Below are 20,550 nucleotides of genomic sequence, written 5' to 3' on the forward strand. Positions count from 1 at the left end.
AGCATAAGGGGGTAACCAACCAATGTCTGATTCGACTCAAGGTCCACGCTGCAAGATTAAATCCATACTCAATGCTTCCTGGGTGACCAAGAACCTGAGACTAGATAACTCAGGGACCTAGAGTAGAGGCCAAGTAAGACTGGTCTAAAGAAAAAAAGTGTAGCAATAACATGACTCATAACGATACTCTGCTATATTCGTAGACCAGTGCCTTGTTTAGCCACCATCAGATAAGCTTCATTCTTCAGAAGACAGGAACGAATACGTAGACCCATAGACAGACCCCGCAGAGGGAGAGACCTTGGAACACTCGGCACTAAGTGGAATGTCTCCATCAAATCTCTTTTCTCACTACTCAGAGAACCCAGTGAAAGAGGAAGCAGAGAGAATGTAAGAAACAGAATGGATGGTGGACACCACAAGGCTCCCTAAATCAATATGAGCAAGACTTATACGAACTCGCATAGACAGAAGCAGCATGCATGGGGCCAGCATAGGCCTGCACCAGGTCCTCTGTGTTTACATTATGGTTTCCAGAACTTTGAGTGTTTTTAAGGAGATTCCTGAATATGCAAATGAGCGAGTCTCTGACTCTCGTGCCTTCTCTTGGGCTCTCTCTTTTTCTTAAACCCCTGTTGGGTTGCCTTGTTCAACTTTGATGTGATTATTTCTCTTTTATCTTATTATATGTAGTTCGTTGTATTTTTATAAGGTGGAATGAATAAATGAAAGAATAAATACCTAGCCACATGGGTAAAGGTTAGCAACTGAACTATCATTTATACCTGCTGGGACAGGGAAACTCATTTTTTCCCAAGAAAGTGACGCTGGCTACATCAATCACTCCAGGGCCGGGCTCATGTTGAGGAGTGGTTGACCAGCCCGTAATAGACTCCACAGTTTTTCTTCTTCTTGTTTTTGCTTGTTTTTTTGGTGTGTGTGCGTGTGCGTGTGCGTGTGCGTGTGCGTGTGCATGTGCGCTTTTATGTGGTTGTAGTTTGTGGTTGCTGAAGGAGGGGCATTATTTTATCTTGTTCTCTTGCTTTGGGAGTTTTGTTGGTTTGGGTTTTTTTTTCATTTGTTTTCTAAGAAAGAACTTAAAAAGTTGGGTGGGTAGGGAGGGGGAAAGCACCAAAATACTTTAAACTTAAAATTTGTTTTAAATAATAAAAATATAATTAAAAGAAAAAAAGTCCATTATTCGAGAAGGAATACAAGAGCTGGGGATGGAACTTGGTATTTCATCATTTGCCTAATAGAGTGAAGTTCTCCGTTTAAATCCTGCAAAACACACACACTCTCTTTCTCTTCACACACACACACACACACACATACACACACACACACACACACACATAAGATTATTTTGATTCAAAATGGAAATCAAGACATAAATTCGGTCTCTTTTAAAACTCAAGTGAAAAAAACCACACACAGTATAGATTAAGCATCTGAAGTCACATATCCATTAATTAACTTTAAATGCTTATATTAATAATGTAACAAATGCACTCAGGCATTTCAGCCAAAATGTTTCCCAGAACAACTGAATATCAACATAAAGAACAACAAAAAGGAACTTATGAATGGGGAGTTAGAAAACAGTCATAACATAAAATAATATACCAACAACGGTATCCGGTGCAGTGGCTCCCACCCACACTCGTGTCACTTTTTCCTCAGCATCACCTTCATTTTTACAGCAGTGGACACAGTTCAGAGACACTCCCTTCTGACATAGTGATAGACACGGGCTGGGCTCTCATTCACCGTTGGGTACAGTGGATAGCGCACTCTTTAATCAAAAGCACTTACATACTTATCCATATACATATATGTACACAAACGAACAGATGCACACATGTTGAGAGACAGTGAGGGTGTATCATAGTCACAGGCAGCTGTCAGTAGACCACTGGCTCATCCTCTGGCACGAGGAAGGTAATCTAGAAGCCAAAGCTCACCTTGCTGCCATAGTGTGAACTGGCTCCAGTCGCCCTTCTCCCGGAGGTTTTCATCCTCAGGCAGGAAGAGACCCTTGGCTTTATCCATCACCATGAGGCCTTCGTCTCGGATTAACTTCCAGTTTCTCTCTAAAGACTTCAAAGAAGATTTTAGTTTCACCGAGAAGAAAAGAATGTCCTACAGAACATCTCACAGGTCTCCCAGTGACTTTCGGTTGCTTTGTTTGTTTAAGAGAGAAAGAACTAAACCACCAACCAAAGAGTACACATGAATGGACCCATGGCTCCAGCTACATACGTAGCAGAGGTTGGCCTTTCATGGCATCAATGGGAGGGGAGGCCCTTGGTCCTGTGGAGGCTTGATGCCTAGTGTAGGGGAATGGAAGGGCAGTGGGGCGGGAGTGGGTAGAGAAGCACCCTAATATAGACAAACGTGAGGGGGATGGAATGGGTGTTTTATGGAAGGGAGACCAGGCAGGGGAACAACATTTGAAATATAAATAAATAAAATAACCAATAAACAAACAGACAGACAAAAAAAACCCATCTTGACTAAAAGCAAAAATGAAAAATCAAATAAAAACAGAAAATTCTTGCTTGCATTTAGATTCTTATTTTAGTTTCGTTGGAACCTCTTCTCAAAGAGAAAGGGGCCAGGGAAGGATGAAGGGAAGGAGGGAGGAATGGAGGGAGGGAGGGAGAAAATTCAGATCGGAAGGCAGCTTATTATTGGTGGAGAGTTCTGGCTAGCTATCTTGCACAGGACCAGGCTTTGATTCCTTGAACCCATAGGGTGGCTCACAACTGTCTTTAACTCCAGTTCCAGGATTTTCCCATTCCCCACTCCAAACCCCAGCCCATGGGCATCAGGCAGACATGTGGTGTACATACATTCAAGCAGGGAACATGCACACACAAAATAAAATGAAAAAAAAAACTTATTCTTATACACTATGAAAACTTTCCTTGCTATAATTACTTGTATTATGATAAGCTTTAAGATTCTCCCTTTATTCTCACCCCTTCCTTTCTTTGTCTGTCTGTCTCTCTGTCTCTTTCCCTTTCTCGCCCTTCCTCTCCTCCATCTCTTGCTCCTCCCTCCCCCATGCAATCTAACAACAACAGCGGTCTTGCTGACGGTGCAATGACCGAGTTCCATGTGACTCCCGCACCCACACTGGAAAGCAGATCATGGATTTAATTTCAGTAGTGTTCCCCACGGTGACACCATTCCAACAAGATGAGCAGTAGTTAAACTTTCAATGGTTTTGGGAAACCCGCCACGGGAGCAGGATACATTATAAAGTTAATAACAAAAGGAAAAAAGGTTTGGAATTCAGTCAAACAAACATGTCCTTGACTTGCTTATAAGACTGTTTTAGCCTTAGCCATGGCTTGCTGTGGGCAAACTGAGTGACTGCTGCTGCTGGCTCTCATCCCCATCACACTGTGGTGTCCCTCAGGGGCAGGAAGGCTGTGGGAGCAATGGGTAGAAGCAGAAAGGGGTGAGTCTACAGAGCATGAAGGAGGTACAGAGTGAAACTGGGGTTTGGGAGTGGAAACCCCATTGTTCCGTGCTCCAGGAAAAGTGAATGGAACAACACGGGAACCCGGAACAGGGCAGAACCACACCGCCTGGATTTCAAGACAAATCAGGGAGCAGGCACAGCAAGCTGTGGGAGGCTTAGTAGAAGGGGGGGGGGACACCGGAAGTAACAGCCAGTAGCACCATTTTAATGCACAGCGTGGAAACAGTGAGTACTTTCTGAAGTGAGCTGCCTTGTGAACAGCTTGGGGTAAAAAGAGGCAGACCATAGAATGAAAGTGTTTCTGCTGTTGTTTTATTTTGACCAACCTATAGTCCATGGACTTATGATTTAATGTAGGGAAAAAAATCTGATTAAATCAGAATGGCTGCACAGGTAGCAGACTCCAAAAAGCAGACATTTTCAGATTTTCGTGGGGACTATACCATCCCAGCATGAAGCTGCTACCTTATACATAATTTCACATTACCTCAAGGATTTCCCCATATAGAGGGAAATACACTTAGGCTTGATATGTATCCGGGTTGTAACCTACTCTGGGATCAAGTAGGTGAATCTCAGCCAATCGCCAGATGCCAACCGTTAAACCAAGGTCAAATAGGACAAGCCCCAGCCGCAACCAACATGGCTTCTTTGACTGGCTTACACTCTCTCTCTCTCTCTCTCTCTCTCTCTCTCTCTCTCTCTCTCTCTCTCTCTCAATTCACTTCGTTTTCTCTGGTTATAAATACAATCTGCTCCCAGGGTAAAGAATCCTGAGAAATTAGACGCAGACTGCTCCCCAATTCTGGAATCACATGTAAGGCCAATTGAGGTTCTGTCTTATAAGGCAAGATTTGTCACCCTTGCTTTTAAAACCAGGGGACATCTTTCTGTATCACGTGAAAGCACAGGATCTCTTAAAATATTGCAGGGCATGGGATTTTGAGTTATTTTGTCTCTGTGAAACCCATCATCGCCTTCCTTGCAACCAACCCATGTGCTTCCTCCTCCTGTGTGGAGGGCTGCCAATCACTGCTCCTCACTCAACACAGTCCAACAACCACGGACTCTGTTTACTCATCCCAAGCCAGCAGTTTATAGTGAGTAAGGTCAAGAGCACATTCCAATAAAAAGAGGCTCAAAAGTCTTTGCTGTCCTGGGTCCCTGGTTAGAGGATTGGATGATTTCGTTAAAGTTTCAAGATTATGAGAAAGAGGAAAAAAGCGCACCCCAGGACTTTACAGTCTGTTCATCATGAATGCTTCTAAACTGTCACAGAACTCCGTGCCATTGTAGCTTGGTCAAGTTGCTAGGTAAACCTGTCAGACGCTTGTGAGTCTGTCACACAGACAAGGAGAGAATTACCTCTCCAACACATGAAATCACTTTCCTAATGAGGTTATCGGTGCCTTATAAGGGCAAACATTTCCTTCCCCCCGCCCCCAGTCTTTTAGAAATCCCTCATTTCTTTTGAAAGCTGATTTTAAGGGCATAGTTGAGAACAGCTGATCTTTTTTGTTACTAAAATAGGGCACAAAGTCCTAGGAGAAAATGTTAAAGTGATTGCATCACTCAATATAATTTAAATTTTCTACTTAAGAACAGGCTGTCTTTTTATATAAAATGTCAGTCCTGCACCCTTCACCCGCAGCCTCCCGGAAGTGTTGCCAAGGTACTTTTCCATGGTAGTAATAATTTTTCTTCTCTCTCTCTCTCTCTCTCTCTCTCTCTCTCTCTCTCTCTCTCTCTCTCTCCCCTTGTGTGTCTGTTTAATTAATTTAATTAATCAATCAATTAATTACTTTTGCTGGTGTAGGGGGCACATATGTGTCACAGTGCACATTAGAAGGTAAGAAGATGATTTGAAGGAGTCATTCTCTCCTATCATCTGGGTCTTGGAAATAAAATTCAAGTAGTAGGCTTGGCAGTAATCTCCTTTATGTGCTGAGTCTTATAGCCTACCTGGATTTTGTTTTTAAAGCACAAATACCTTGTATGTGTCAGCTGAGCTGGGCGACAGCTGAAAGCCCAGAAGGTAGAGGGGTCCCATTACCTGACTCTAAACACATGGGCTAAAATGCCACACATGTTCCCCATCTTACTTGCCCTGGTTGATCTTGGTTGTCAACTTTAGTGGACTGCGAGATGCCCAGAAAACTAATATAGCAGAGCCCTAGGGGTATCTGTGTAGATGATTCCAGAAATGTGAGGCATGAGGGGTGGAGAAGTGGGGAGGGAAGATGCTCTCTGAACATGGGTGGAATCATCCAATCATCTGGGAGCCTGGATGGAGCTAGAAGCATCACAGGGAGGAAGCTGGTATATGATAGACCCCCTCCCTTCTCTACCTACCTTCCTACCTTCCTTCCTTCCTTGTTTCCTTCCTTCCTATCTTTCTTTCTGAAACTACCCCTCCCTTTATTGAGACTTTCTTCTACCACACTATCAGAGGAAATCAGACTCCAGCCTTTGACTTTATTTCCCTAGCAACCTGCCATGGGACTTAGACTCACAGCCTCCCACCACAGCTCTATCTTCCTGGTTTTCCAGTTCCTAGCCCTGAGCAGTAGCTATTGCTTTTCTCGGCCCTCCGGCTCTCAGACGGTCTCTTTGAAACTAACCAGGCTCTGGTCTTCTAATAAATCCCGTTCTAAACGTAAGCATATTCTTTCGGTTGTGTCCTTTGTACACTACTATGACTAGCCAAGAGCTACAGAGATTTCTACTTATGTCCGTAGTAAAACATCAACGTGCTCTGTTTCTCTTTTGACTTCAATGCTCTGTCATAGAAATGAATGGCGGGAAGGACCTCTACTGTTGCTCTAGGGTATAGCATTTCTCCTCAGGAAACACAAAATGACTCTTGGAGTGGTTATTAAGCCCACAGCCCACAGGCCTACGGCCAGCAGAGCTAGCAACAGAAAGCCACTCTTCCGTCTCCTCCTCAACTGTTCCTAAGGCACCCATGGAAAGAAAGAGGGGCACACCTTGGTCCACAGACTATAAACTGTGGTGGGCATAGTGTGATTGCCCCCAGAGTTCTCACAAATTGGGGCTCTCCCAGGCGTCCATGCACAGTAGTTCACACAGGCATGTTCAAGTGCCTGTCAGAAGATACGCCCTGTGCTCAGAGAGCCTGTTCTGCATCATCCAAGGAGAGCAACTCAAAGGTAGCTCCCACCTAGGACGATGGTCAGAACTGAGCGAACCATAATATGACACCAGGAAGCCTGGTGCACACAACGGGAAACGCAGGTTCACACCAAGCACAACCCTGTAACTTTCGATGGCAAGATCTTTTAACCACATTGACGACTCTGGGAGATCTCATCTTTGGAATGATATAATAGGGCTTTAGGGAGAAGTATGGGAAGGACCTGGAAATATTTTTTAACTATATGGTAAAAAAATAAGGTATATAAATTTCAAACCTAATTACAGTGTGTGTGTGTGTGTGTGTGCGCGCGCGCGCACGCACGCGCACGCTTAGCTGGTATGGTCCATAGCTGAGTGGCTTATGAATAACAGAAATCTAGTATTTTATTTCTCATGACCCAGATCAAGAAATTGGAAGCTTTGGTGTCTTTCGAAGAGCTATTTCATGTTGGTTCTCTTCCCTTGCTGGAGAGATGGCTCAGCGGTTAAGCGTACTGACTGTTCTTCCATAGGTCCTGAATTCAATTCCCAGCAACCACACAGTGGCTCAAAACCATATGTGATGCAGATCCAATGCCGCCCTGTGGTGTGTCTGAAGACAGCTATAGTGTACTCACACTGGTGCTTTTCCCTAACAACTCACAATGATGGTACAGAGCAAGGCATGAGCGTCCTAAGTGCCTAGCTTTGTGATCCAGTCTCCTCTCAAAAGTCCCACATCTGAATGCCTTCATCATGGGACTCAGGGATTCAACACAAGGACATGGCAGGGACACAGCATCCAGACTCCAACAGAGTCTGTCTGTCTGTCTGTCTGTGTGGGGGACCTGAAAGTAAGAGGGTAACAGAAACAACAAGCACCTTCTCCACAGTTGTCTGAGATGCATCGAATGCCTTTTTAAAAATGGTAGCAGAAACTCGGATGCAGAATGAGCAAATTGACACATTTTTCAAAGCTTCATTTGAACTATGATCCCTTTGGTCCTTAATTCATCCATTTGATAAGACCAGACAGAGGCCAGTTTCTAGGAAGTCGGTGCCTTTAGATGCATGTTGCTTCTGGCGGCTACATGGATTTTTGAACCCAGAGGTCTGCCATTATAGAGCTCCAGGGACTCATAAACGCTTGGCCTACACTTGCCTGTTGAGTGAACCTCAGCTGTGTTCCTCTCTCTCATTCTCTACAAACAGACTTCGAATCCAGGCACTTCGGATAGAGTGTGCCAGCTTTGCCTCCATCAAAGCTCTGGCCTGTTAAAGTGGCTTCCTCATCTGCCCCTCTGCCTACTGCACTGACCTGACAGGCTTTTCCAACATCCAATTGTTTCCAAGCCCTTTTCTATACAGCCCTTCAAAACTGACTTCTGCAAAGTCTTGTTTTTAAAAGCTGGGTGACATCTTAGTGGCAGAAACCATGGGTTATATTCCTTGGACTGTCTCCCTCCTCGAAAAAAAAAATCACTCTTTGGAGACAAACTAAAACCAAACTCAGTTTCATTAGTCTCTTTACTAACTTTTCTCTTAATGAAAAAAAAATTCTGTGTTTGTTTAATAGCTAACCATTACAACACATCCTACAATGAACACAGTGTTCTCTATCCACTCTTCTCTAACACTAACCCCCCTCACAGCTCATTCTTTTAAATGCTTCTTTGCCTCCTTTTATCTAAATAAGATCTGTGTATTACTATTCTTGACTATGAATTATAGACACTATCACTCACCTATGAGGGATGGTTAGCAACTTAAAATTTGATGGCTTTCTCTTTTCTCTCTTGGTGATCATTGACTTCACAAATCTATCACAATCTGGGTAAATTCACATTCAGATTTTATAATATTATGACAGTGAAGTATCACTCCTGCTTGAGTTATAGGATCATACTTCATTGCCTGCCTAGCTGGTAGACATCCTGCCCCCCTTGGTGGCTTAGTTTTCTAATGCATGAAACCATATTCTTTATTGCCTCTGAAAAAAAGTTCCTATACAATCTCTTGATGCCACAGATTGAGTGTGCCTACTCCAAACACCTAAAAAGCCGAACACTTCAAATCCAGGAGCTTTACGAACAGTGACAGCTAGAAAATAACATACAAAACTTTGTTTCGTGCGCAAAATTATGCAAAGTAGTGTATAAAGTTACTTTCAGCCTATGGCTACAAAGTGCATTTGAAAGAGAAATGAACTTTGTGCTCCTCGCAACTTCTATCCCCAAGACATCTCTTTATAATAGCCCTTAAAAGGCAACTCTGAAACATTTCTGTCCCCAGGTATTTTGGGTGACGAATTCTACATTTCATAAAAAAGAAAAAAAAAACCCTCATAGAATTTGTTTCTCCTTTTCCAAGGTAATGATGACAAAAGCCACCTGCATGGGGCTTTTCACAGCAGCTGTTGTCTGGGCTCCGTGACCTGGCTTGACCTGGGTCTGGTACCAGGAAGCCCATTACTCCTAGACTACTGCTCTTGAGAGAACATACCACTGGTAAACTACATGTCTAAAATTATCGAGGGCATGCTTAACCTTGGTCAAAGCCTAGACTATGTACAATAAGTGTTTCTTTAGAACGTTTTAAAGACACCTGTAGTCAACAAGTTGCTCTCTTGTAACTCAGAGTTTGTACCATCCTGGCCAACATCCCCCTTTCTCTCCACTCCTTAGCTCATGACAACCACTGTGCCATTCTTAGCTACTATGGCTTTGACTCTGTCCGATTTCACATACAAGTAATATCACACAGAATTTATTTTTCCATGTCTGACTTATATCTCCTTCAGGACCAGATGATGTTGCAAATGAAAACGGCTCCTTTTCTAGAGGCCAAGCAGTATCCTCCTGGGTATATGCATGTACCATGTTCTTTATGCATGTACCTGCTGGTGGATACAGAGTTATGGATTGATGTCTACATGCAGGTGAGGGCAGGCACAAGATAAGGTAAAGCCTGTGATTGGGCAGGGAAAGTGGGTGCAGAGTTTTGGAGAGAGGAGAGAGGAGGAGGGGAAGAAAAGAAGCTGAAGGAGGAGAAGGATGACCTACCCTCGTGTGGCCTTAATAGCCACAGGTAGCTATGAATATCTTATAAGGGACGGGTTGTTATAGGATAACTTGTCTTACATAGGTGGGCAGTTTATATCAATATCAATTGGCTGTGAGTTATTGTGTGGATGTTTTGTGGAATCAGAACTTACTGATATAAATGGAGTTGATAAACATCCACACAATTAGACCTCCTCCACCACCACTACCACCACCTCCCCACACCACAACCTCCTCCTCCTTTTCCTCCTGTCCTCCCCTTCTGTGCCCTCCTCCCTCTCCTCTTCTCTTCCTTCCCTCCTCTCTCATTCTTTCTCAGATAGGCTGCTTGCTTTGCACATTTGATTCTGCTGCCTATCAGCTGTGTGATTCTGGGTAAGTGACTTAAGTTATTTATCAGTTACCCTGGGTTTCTCATCTTAAAAGTTTCCTTCAAAATTCTCTGAGAGGGATATAGGGAAGGGCAATTAATACTAAAGGTCCTTTGAAAAGCGGCATGGAAACCTTCTATTCTGTCTTCTCACTGGGACCCCTTCTCACTGGCTTGTCTTCTGAAGGGGTGCGCCTCTGGGTTCTATGGATTTAAATCTCATGCTCTGAGAAGGGTTTCAGTTAGATGGGGTCAGGGTCCTCCTCAGTGGCCTGACTTTAATTTACTCACCTGTAGGATGATGTCATTATGCAGCAAGGCAGGTCCAGGATAAGGCGAAGCCTATCATTGGACAAGAAGGAAGGGTAGGCGGAGAAAAGGTCTAGGAAGGAGGAGGAGGAGCGAGGGAAGGAAGATGGAGACAGAGGAGGAGGAAGATTCTGATCCAGGTGGTCCAGGTCAATTTTATCTTGTCTAGGTGGGCGGTTTCCGTCTTTATTAATTGGCAGTGAATTTATTCTGTGGATGTGTTGTAGATTGAGAATGTAACATAGAAATCTAACTGTTAAACTGTAAGTTTCTAGAACTTTGATTTTACCGAGCTACAGGGGGTGCCAGCAAATTCCCGGCGGGCAGAGAGACAATGTGTCTCAGTTCTGGAAGCCGTGCTAGGCTATAGAATGCCTGGGGCTAGTGTGGTGTGGTGCCCACGCTAGAACAGGCCCGAGGAACTCCATGTGTGTGTCAGGCGTGGTAACAGCTCGCCAAGGGGACAGAGTGTAAAAGCGGCTGGCAGAGAAACAGCTGGAGCACAAGGCTCCCCTGGATCCATGCAGAGGACATGCAGGAACCAGTCCCTCCGCCTTTTTATTTCTACTGCAACACTCACTTTCGTAAAGGTCCTACCTTCCGTCATCATCACGTTGTGAGGTACTGTTGGCTGGCACTTCAACGTATGAATTGGGGAGAGAGAGATGATCCAGTCACCACCACAAAACATGTTCAAGTAGGAACCTGCCCTAGCTAAGAAAGCAAACAGCAGACGGCAGGTCCTCAATAATTCTTTATCAACAAGAAGATGAGTCAATCCGTACAAATAAAAGTAATGGAGAAAGGGGAGAAAAAGTAGATTTTTCAGTGTGTGTTAATGCACACCTTCAGTCCTATGACTGCAATGGTAGAAGCAGGAATATTTCTGAGTTCCAGGCCAGACTGGTCTACAAAGCGAGATCCCTTTATAGAAGAAATAAAAGATGGGCTGGAGAGATGGCTCAGCGGTTGAGAACACTGACTGCTCTTCCTAAAGGTCCTGAGTTCAAATCCCAGCAACCACATGGTGGCTCACAACCATCTGTAATGAGATCTGATGCCCTCTTCTGGTGTGTCTGAAGACAGTTATAGTGTACTTACACATAAAATAAATAAATAAATATTTAAAAAAAAAGAAGAAATAAAAGAGTTATGATCTTAATCTGTAGAGAAACATAGTACAAGAACTCACAGGGCTCAGAGTAATCTAAGTGAGATGCTCTGGTGATAAGTAGTTTGAAAGAAAAAATAACTGAGACTGCAGACAAGGCAGTTGTGAAAGTTCTAGTGGTATCAGGTACCTTGACAGGATCTGGAAGTAAATTAAAAGAAGGGGTGTGGTCAAAGGGACGTGTAGGCAACAGCTGTTCATTTACCTGGAATTAGAATAGACTGATCCCCATGGTGGATTCATTCATATATATATATATATATATATATATATATATATATATATATATGTGTGTGTGTGTGTGTGTGTGTGTGTGTGTGTGTGTGTGTGTGTGTGTGCGCGCGCGCGTGTGTGCACGCGTGCACGTGTCCCATCTTACTTAACTTCCTAGAAATATGTTCAGTGTTCATGTTAGGAATTATATATCTTGTCTTGGAAATGGTGATCATTTATCTTATTTTAGGAGTTATATACTTTGGACACAGCAGCAACATCAAGGCACTGCCCCCTTCTTGGTGGGGGAGGGGCACGGCTGAGGAAGGCGAACAGAGCACAGGCCACTTCAAGTGTAGAATCTCAGAGCAAATTCTCTGTACAGTAATCTTAATAAAAAACTCACAGATCAAAGGAAAAAACTTCTTGATAGCCCTAATGCATTCTGACCAGCTCTGTTTTTCTAAGCTTGAATATAAAGATGAAAAGAAAGTAGCTATCACTTCTTATTGTGAAAATAAAACAAGACCAGTCAAATAAAAATAGCAGAAGCCATTTATTCTGAGCTTGGAGGGTGCTGGGCTTAGCCAATCGAGTTTAGGTGGGAGGAGTGGGGGAGAGTCAAGGGAAGACCATAAAAGATCTGACAAAGGAGGGTGTCTGCTGGGGCTAAGTTAGAAAGTTAGAAGCGTCTTCTTGGCTTTTTCTGATTAAGCCAAAAAGTCCTGGAAAAGTGTTATTTGTGAATCAGATCCCTGCCGTTTAGGCTAATGTTACAGAAGCCACTGCCAAGTTTCCTAGATTGTCGCTGAACATAGGGGTGTGGTCTTCTGCAAGCCTCATTCATAGCGAGCTGCTTGCCTTGGTTGGTTATTTTAGTGTAGGCCTTAGGCTCCCAGCTATATTTCTGTGGGGTTTATCATGTTCCAAGCTGAGGGCTTCGGGGACTCGGAAGGCAAGTGAGACACATGGCCATATGTACCTTGAAGATATTGATCTGTACACGTGTGTGTCAAGCCGCAGACCAAGAACTTGTGGCTCAGCATTTTTAAACCTAACATGGAATATGAACTATAGACATTCTGAAATATCAACTGTGCTGCGCTGTGTACTCATCAAAAGCGCTGGCCATAAAGCCATCCCCCCCCCCCCATGTTAACAAATATTGAAAACTCACTTTACTTTGTGAAAGAAAAGCTGCCTTTTGGCTTAAAATAACTCAAAGGTGATGCAACATTTCAACATTTTGTTCTTTGCCAGACTTGGTTTAAATATGATGATCTTAAAGAGGCCCTTAGGTTTTAGCTGAAAGATTCCTCACCTTGGGCCTACAAGGTGATGAGAGGCTGGGAGCCTGCTTTACATTGGGTCACCTACCGCTTACCCCTGCACATAGGCATGTCAGTCAGTCAAGAAGGGTCTACATAAGCTCGTGTCAGGACTCCAAGGATAAAACTTCGAGACCCCAGACACCTTTTCTGTGCTTCTTCCCAACGAGCATAGATTAAATCTCTCTGCGCCTTACTCTTAGTTGGCTCTTCGTTGAGGTGTTAGAAGCTGTGCTTGAGCCTGAGTTTGGGTGGCAAACCTTTTGCCCTACAGCTCCGGTTACAGTCTCAGGACAGAGCTGACTCTAAACTGCACCCAGGGACATCCTAGGTGGTGGGTTTCCTTGTTTCCTGTTTTGAGTCTGAACAAGCAAGAGAGGAGGAGATGGTGTAGTTACTTCCAATTTAGAGATAAAACAGTCTTGGTTGAATGCAGTTGCTTCTCCAGAGCACCAGACCAGAGAGCAAACACGTCTCTGCCTCTAACAGGGGGCTCCTCCACAAGGCTCACACAGAAGGCTCTCAACCATTCACCTCATTGTTTTATTGCCATTTTCAGTGATGATATCACCGTGGTCCAAAGTTAGAAGTGTGCCTTAACACAGAAAGATTACACTGCTCTGCAAATCTTAAGGAACTGCTTTTGTTGCTTCTCTACCTTTCAACCCTGACTTTTATGTAAAACTGCTAATCCTCTTAATTCATGGCTTAATTCCACACTAAATCTGACTTGTTTTTCCTTCCTCAATCTATTTCATTTCAAAGCAAGTTCAAGCTCCTTGAGACCATTCAGATATTTAATCACGGAGAGAGAAATGTGGGAACCCTACCATAGTAATTACTGGGGTAATCCCTCATTCTGCCCAGGTGAGGTCATCCATCCACGATGGAGTTCATAAAAAGAGCAGCATCTAATGGAACGGACAGAATTTGACCCGGATCAATCATTCCTGGCACACCACTGACACAGTGCTCCTGGAAGCTTCTCCAACTGAAGAAGACTTCGAACAAAGGCAAACTTCTCCTTTCCACCTACTGTTTGCTGACGCTCAGAGGAGATTGCAAGAGCTGTGTGTGCATGTGCATGTGCGTGCGTGTGTGCGTGTGTGTGTGTGTGTGTGTGTGTATGTGTGTAGATCGTGCCAGAGGGATATTTTAACCTACAGCTTCATCTGCTCTTGGCTGCTGGGTTTTGAATGCACTATTGTAACTTCTAGGCCTGGGCGTTTACATCCAAACTGGCCATGAACATGCACTGATCAAACTGCTAATCTTGACAAGCTGCTAATCTCAGAGTGTAATCTCAGTGTGTGATGGCTTTTCTCCTTGTACAAGTAATGCTCTCTATTGTCAACCTACCAAGGGTTTAAATCCATTCTTATATCAATTTTTAAGCTGAATGTCTCTCAGGAATTTGGCACTCATGATATTTCTGAACGATATGCAACATGCCGAAAACTTTAATGAAGATATACCCCAAGGAGAAAACGCTGCTGTTAACACTTCGCTCTGCTTCTAGAGAGATCTAGATTTATAAACCCAAGGTCAGAGCTCCTGAATTAGAAGCTCTGCAGTAAGGGTCGACAAGTCAACAAAGTGGGGCTGTAATATGGCATTTCCCTCTGCTGTATCCCAACCAGCATGGAGATGTCCCTCTTTGCCTCTAAACACAGAGCAGCCCGAATGAAGACATACTGGTAGTTAATGTAAGTCACTTGAGGGACTTAGAGATGCTCCCAGAAATTATTTTGAAAGCATTTTGATCGAATGTGACAGTGACTGTATCTGGAAGGTTTCCATTTCAAGATATCAATGGCTGGGTGGTGACTCCGGATAATCAAACCTGTAATTTTGAAATGGAAGATGATCTTGATGTATGTTTGGCAACTGAATCGTGACAGGCTGTGTTATTCCTTGGCGCTCAGCCATTACTGATGGCACTAATTCCCTGAAATGGTTTTCCTTTTAAAAGGTCACTCCAGGTATGGTATTAATATTTCTGCAAGTTAAGGTAGCAAGATGAAATAGTCTCACATAGAACTGAGCTGCAAGATGTCACCCTGGCTGAGATTGCTTGCTGCTGGACTCTCAGATTAACATCCAGGCTCTGCCTCCCTTCAAAAAAAAAGCTAAGTTTGAATCAGATTAAGAGCTAAAACTCAGAAGCTCAGTTACACATTATTATGAAATACTAGCGAGAGACGATCAAACGACCTAAGAACAAATGTCAACAATTCTGAAGGGCATCCTAGGGTACAAGGGAGGACATGGATTTGAGGGTAAGGCCATGTGGGTTAAAATCCCAGTTCTGATACCATTAGAGATGGGGACTTAGGCAAGCATCTTAATTAGATTAGAAATATAAAAGTGCTCAGCACATTGATGACTTGTAGGCAGCATTTAATAGATGTTAATTATTACGTTATTATTCCAATACCAGAGGACACTTCAACATTAACTTTACAGTTGTTTTTAGAGATGCTCAAAATCCCGTGATTAAAATTACAGCCACCATAGCAACAATGACTAATATTTACAGAGCATTCCTACTTAGACATAAGAGTGAATGCCGCGCGCACCTTGCAGATAACGAAACCACTGTGTGCTTGGGTTTTCTGTCATTCCACCAGCTCTATGCACTTTACAAGATTCAGAGATTTGAAGAATCATTAACATTTGAATTTTAAAAGATTTTTCACTTCAAAACATAAGCCCTTTCTCATTAGAGGCCACTCCCCAGGATCCCATTCATTTGGACTCTAGAGAACACGTATCTATTTCCTTTGTCGGTTGATTTGCCTAGTGAAGACAGTTTATAAGAACACACGTCCATAATGTGCTCTTCTTGTGACTAGCTTGTCTTACTTGGCATGACTTTTTAAGGTTCACCATGTTGGACTAGGTGTCAGGACTTCCTCACTTTTAGCTGTTGGAGCACAGGTATAACCCACCATATCTGTCTATTTGTTTTTTTCTTTGAAGGACCCTGATTCTACTAGAACTGAATTGCTGGGTTACACCCTTAGTCTATATTCAGCTATTTGAGGGGCAACTACAGTGTTTTCCAAAGTGAGGAAATGTTCAAAGGTTTATGTTTCTCCATCTACCCATCAACACTTGTTAATTCCTGTCTTTTCTTTTTAAATAGCTTAGTGGATATTAGCACTTTATTTAAAATAATCGTTTGGCTTAATACAATTTTATTATGAATAAATTAATTACATTAATATATTTTAATACTAATTTTAGTAATGTATTGACACTATGTTGCCTTTTCTCTTCCACTATATGAAGACCCAGTGAGGAGACACCATCAGTGAACCAGGAAGCATGCTTTTCCCTTCCCAGACATAGACTATGGCTATATTCATCTTAGAGCTCTCAGATACAGAATCTCGAGAACTAGATCTGTGCTGTCCCCAGAACATTCTCTTTGTGGGATTTTGTTATAACATCACAAATGAACCAAGACACTGGCTAAAACCATCAAGTTAGAAAGGCATAGGAAGGAGTTTACACGGTATGCAAGTTTTCCAGAGAATGATAACCTTAATATAGTTGAATGTGGACTACAGAGTGAGAAATCTATTTGGTAGTATAACTCTAGTCAACATTTTCATAGGAAATAAACCAAAAAAGTGATCATAGCTTTAAAAATTAACAGAAAAAATGAAAAAAAAAAAGAACAGAGAAAAAAGATATTTGTGCTGGTGCGTGCCGACAGACAACACGGCTGCCTTCCCAGATGTACCCTGGCTTTGTTAGGGTCCCCACCTCCTCCTGATAAGCCACTCCATGTAGACAAAGCCCTCTGGATGTATTTATTGGGGTTTTTGGACAACTTCACAAGGCCTTGCCCCTCAAATGGCTCAGTCAGACTGGAAGGACAGACCAGTGTCCTAGGTTGGTAAAGCAATACTCTTTCTCCTCCTGGAAGCCAGGAAGCTACTCTGTGTCTCATGGTGCCTTGTACCCACGAGTGCCATCTGACATATCATTACCAATAGGAGAGGCTCTTCCCAGAAGTCTCTAGTATTTGTGTAATGGCCCAATGGTGCTTTTATTCTTCCCAGCTCCAGTCCAAGTGCTGCTGACATCTCTCTCACATTGAAGACAGAGCAGACTAAGGAGGAAGGGTGAGGCCCAGAAACCATCTTCCTAACTAATCCTCCCCACCCCCCAACACACACATCTGTTCTAATACCAGGCTTTCAGCTATGTCAATCAATCAGGCTCCCTGTTGTTAAAGCAATCTTTGGGTTTAATATCTGTCACTTGAATTTAAAAGTATCCTGAAAGCTTCAGCAGGCAGCCCAACTTTCAGAGTCCAGGAAATATGAACTTCCAGAGGAGTCGGAAGAGCTCAGCGTGTGTTCTGAGGGAAGATGGAGTCCGACAAGGAAACATATATGATGGACATCACTAAGAGCTTAGGATTCACAGAGATGTTCCTGTGCTCTTCCTGCTCAGATGTGGGGCCTCTTAAGAGAAGCCTCAAAGAGCACTGCTAGACTATTTCCCGACTGACCAAGAGCTTAAAGCCTGAGGAAGAGAAGCTGGCTTTAACACTGGAGTGCACGACTATAAGATATGCAGTTATACGAAATAAGAACAAACAGTCAATAAGGCCTGCTTCATAAGTATATTGGAAGCAGATTGTAGTTCTTCCTCCTAGGCAGACCAGACTCATCAATAAAGTCGAGTAGGTCTTAAAGACATTTTATTCCAGGTGGTTTTTCATTCAACCTGTGACTAGAAGTTGGGTCTCTGAGTTCAAGGGCAGCCTGGTCTACAGAGCAAGTTCCAAGATATCTAGGGCTACACAGAAAAACCCTGTCATGAAAACAACAACAACAACAACAACAAACAAGAAACAAAGCAAAAACAAAGCAAAAGAAGTGACTAATTAAAAACATATATCCAACCGTAAAAAAAGGATCATGGAGCTTCCCCATGTCCATCGTCCAGGTTCTAGAATAGCAATGTTTGTCACCCTGTCCTTTTCTTCATACATAAAATCCATAGTTATTGGAAAACCAGAATGTATCACCTTCTAAAAACTGACTAAAGCCCATCTGACCGATGATACACATTTTCTCCACTTGAAATATAAAGCAAATTGTTAGTAAATCAATACCCAGTCCCATTTTATTAATGAGTCTGAGAACACATTTACTTAAAGCAAACATAAGCTCACTAATCGCTAACAAAATCACATGTAATCTTTACGTTTAGATTCAATCTACTGATGTAAAATGTTCCCATGTTTTATAGTTGTTATGGTGTTAGAATAACTGTGTTTATTATCTAGTTGTTATGATCATTTGTAAAATATTTATAACTACTTTCTTGTTCTGTGGCTTTAAGGCCAAAAGTTTTCAAAGTCCAGTCCAGGAATGCCTGAGGTTCTGGGCCCTTCAGGAATTTGAAAGGCCCAAACTATCTTCTAGATAATACAGAGGAACATGTAGCTCTTTGCATATGCACTTGGGCTACAGAGGAATTTCCAGGAGCTATGTAATCTCTAACAACAGTGCTTCAATGGAAGTGGGGAGAAGACATCAGATTCCTGCCATCTTCTACTAAAGCAGGCACTGAAAAGACTTGTAAAAATATGTCATAATTTCAATCTTCTCATTACATTTTCTATTTAGATTCTATATGAAAATGATTCTACATCTAAATGAAGATGATTCCTTTTGAAAACATAATTAATCGTATTATCACATATTGAGGTTATTTTTAAAGAATTAATTCAAAGAACTGAAATTGTGTTTCAGTTTCACTTTGATTATTCTATAGAAAGGAAGAGTCCCCACTTCCCATCCCCCCAAAAAACTCCACAAAGCTCAATAGTTTTAAGAGCATAAAGGGCACAAAGATTCAGAAGTCCGAGAACTGTTGTAACACACAAATTTCCTTGTCATCTAACACCCCAAATGTTATTTTTTGTCAATGATTTGAACTAGAGTCGGATCCATAATTGAAGAGTCGGTTTCTTCAGATTGGCCCATGAGCAAAGTGATGGGAGCTTTTCTTTTGATTAACAATTTATGGAGAAGGTCTAGCTGACTGTGGGCAGTGCCACCTCTGGATGTATAATAAAGCAGGTCAAGCAAGCCATGAGGAGCAGGCAGCAAGCAGCATTCCTCTGTGGTCTCTGCTTCAGTTCCTGCCTCCAGGTCCCTGCCTTGAGCTCCTGCCCTGATTTCTCTTGATGATGTACTACAACCTATAAACTGAAATAACCCTTTCCTCCCCAAGTGGGTTTTTGTCAGTGTTTTATCATAGCCAAAGAAAGCAAAATAGCCCAGAAATTGGTACCAGGAATGGGCTATTGCTAGGATAAATATGACCACGTTGCATTGGGAGGGACTATGGGAAGGTTTTAGAGCTTTAGGTTAGAAAAGGTCCCTGAGTGCTCAGAGCATAGTGTGCTGGGTGCTTGAAAGACAGAAATGGACAGACAATGGCAGTTGGGCTCAGAAGGCTTCAGTTAGACGATTCTCTTACGAGAAATAAAATACCTTTTCTCAAGCATTCCCCTCCATATCTGTGGTTTCAGCAGGAAGTAGGTTGGACGAGCTGCTGTGGAAGTTAACACTCACCTTCACTAGCTCTGTGTAGCCAGTCTCCCTGGGTGTCCACCACGGCTGAGCCTTCAGACCATTCACATTGTAAAGAGAACGCTGCCAGACAGAGGCAAAATGTCCTCTCTTGTGCCCAAGTTCATACCACTTATATGCCTGAAAGAACAGAAAGGCGGCTTCATGTTGTTCTTTTCCAGAAAGCATTTTTGATTTCAAAATTGAAGGATGTCACATAAGCTGGTATGGATGCTCCTTGAATTATTGTCGTTTAGCCACCATACAGACTCACTGTCAATACTCTACAGTGAACACCTAATTACTCCTGATGCACGAGAGTATCTTTCTTCAGCACCAGTGCTCTTGCAGAGGGCCCTCTGGCTCTCCCTATGATGGATGACTGACAGAGCCACAGGTCACCATCACAGCTGAGCAGCACGGACAGTATGGTTATACACTGCTAGGCTGAGAAGAGCTCAGAAATCAACATCTAAAGTGTGGCTTCTATTGAATGCAGACTGAACTGAAAAAGCCTTCAAACAACTATGACCTTTGTTAATTGGGGGACTATCTGTACCTTGAGATAATAAAATAAATATCTTCCTGATGGTAGCTGGTGAAAATCCTGTGGTCTAACGGAGCTTCTGTAAACCTTAGGGTAAGTGAACACTATGGATCCATGCCTCACCTAGTTTGGTTTCCACACATCTTAGCCAGTTTAAAATGTAATTTGTTGTGTATACTCACAGTGTAAGACATCGAAGGAGGCCATGCTTTTATTTAGCTCTCATTTTGGGAGCTCCATTTTTATATTTTCTCTCAAGGGGGTGGATTATGATTTAAGCAATTTCAAATACATTCACTATTTACCAAAATGGGCTG

General features: G+C 42.7%; 1 protein-coding gene across 6 annotated transcripts in view; it reads right to left on the reverse strand.

Annotated features, from left to right (window-relative positions):
* The window catches only part of Asph (aspartate-beta-hydroxylase), a 212,587-nt gene that overhangs the window by 26,442 nt on the left and 165,595 nt on the right, over positions 1–20,550 (reverse strand). For all 6 annotated transcript variants that reach the window (XM_006237861.5, XM_006237862.5, XM_006237859.5 and 3 more), the window contains 2 exons: positions 19,690–19,827; positions 1,965–2,100 (listed from right to left, as the gene is read on the reverse strand). In XM_006237861.5, the coding sequence (XP_006237923.1) occupies positions 1,965–2,100; positions 19,690–19,827 (274 nt within the window). The remainder of the gene's footprint in view (positions 1–1,964; positions 2,101–19,689; positions 19,828–20,550) is intronic.

The sequence above is a fragment of the Rattus norvegicus genome, chromosome 5, assembly GCF_036323735.1.
Source record: "Rattus norvegicus strain BN/NHsdMcwi chromosome 5, GRCr8, whole genome shotgun sequence".
NCBI classification, from domain to species: domain Eukaryota; kingdom Metazoa; phylum Chordata; class Mammalia; order Rodentia; family Muridae; genus Rattus; species Rattus norvegicus.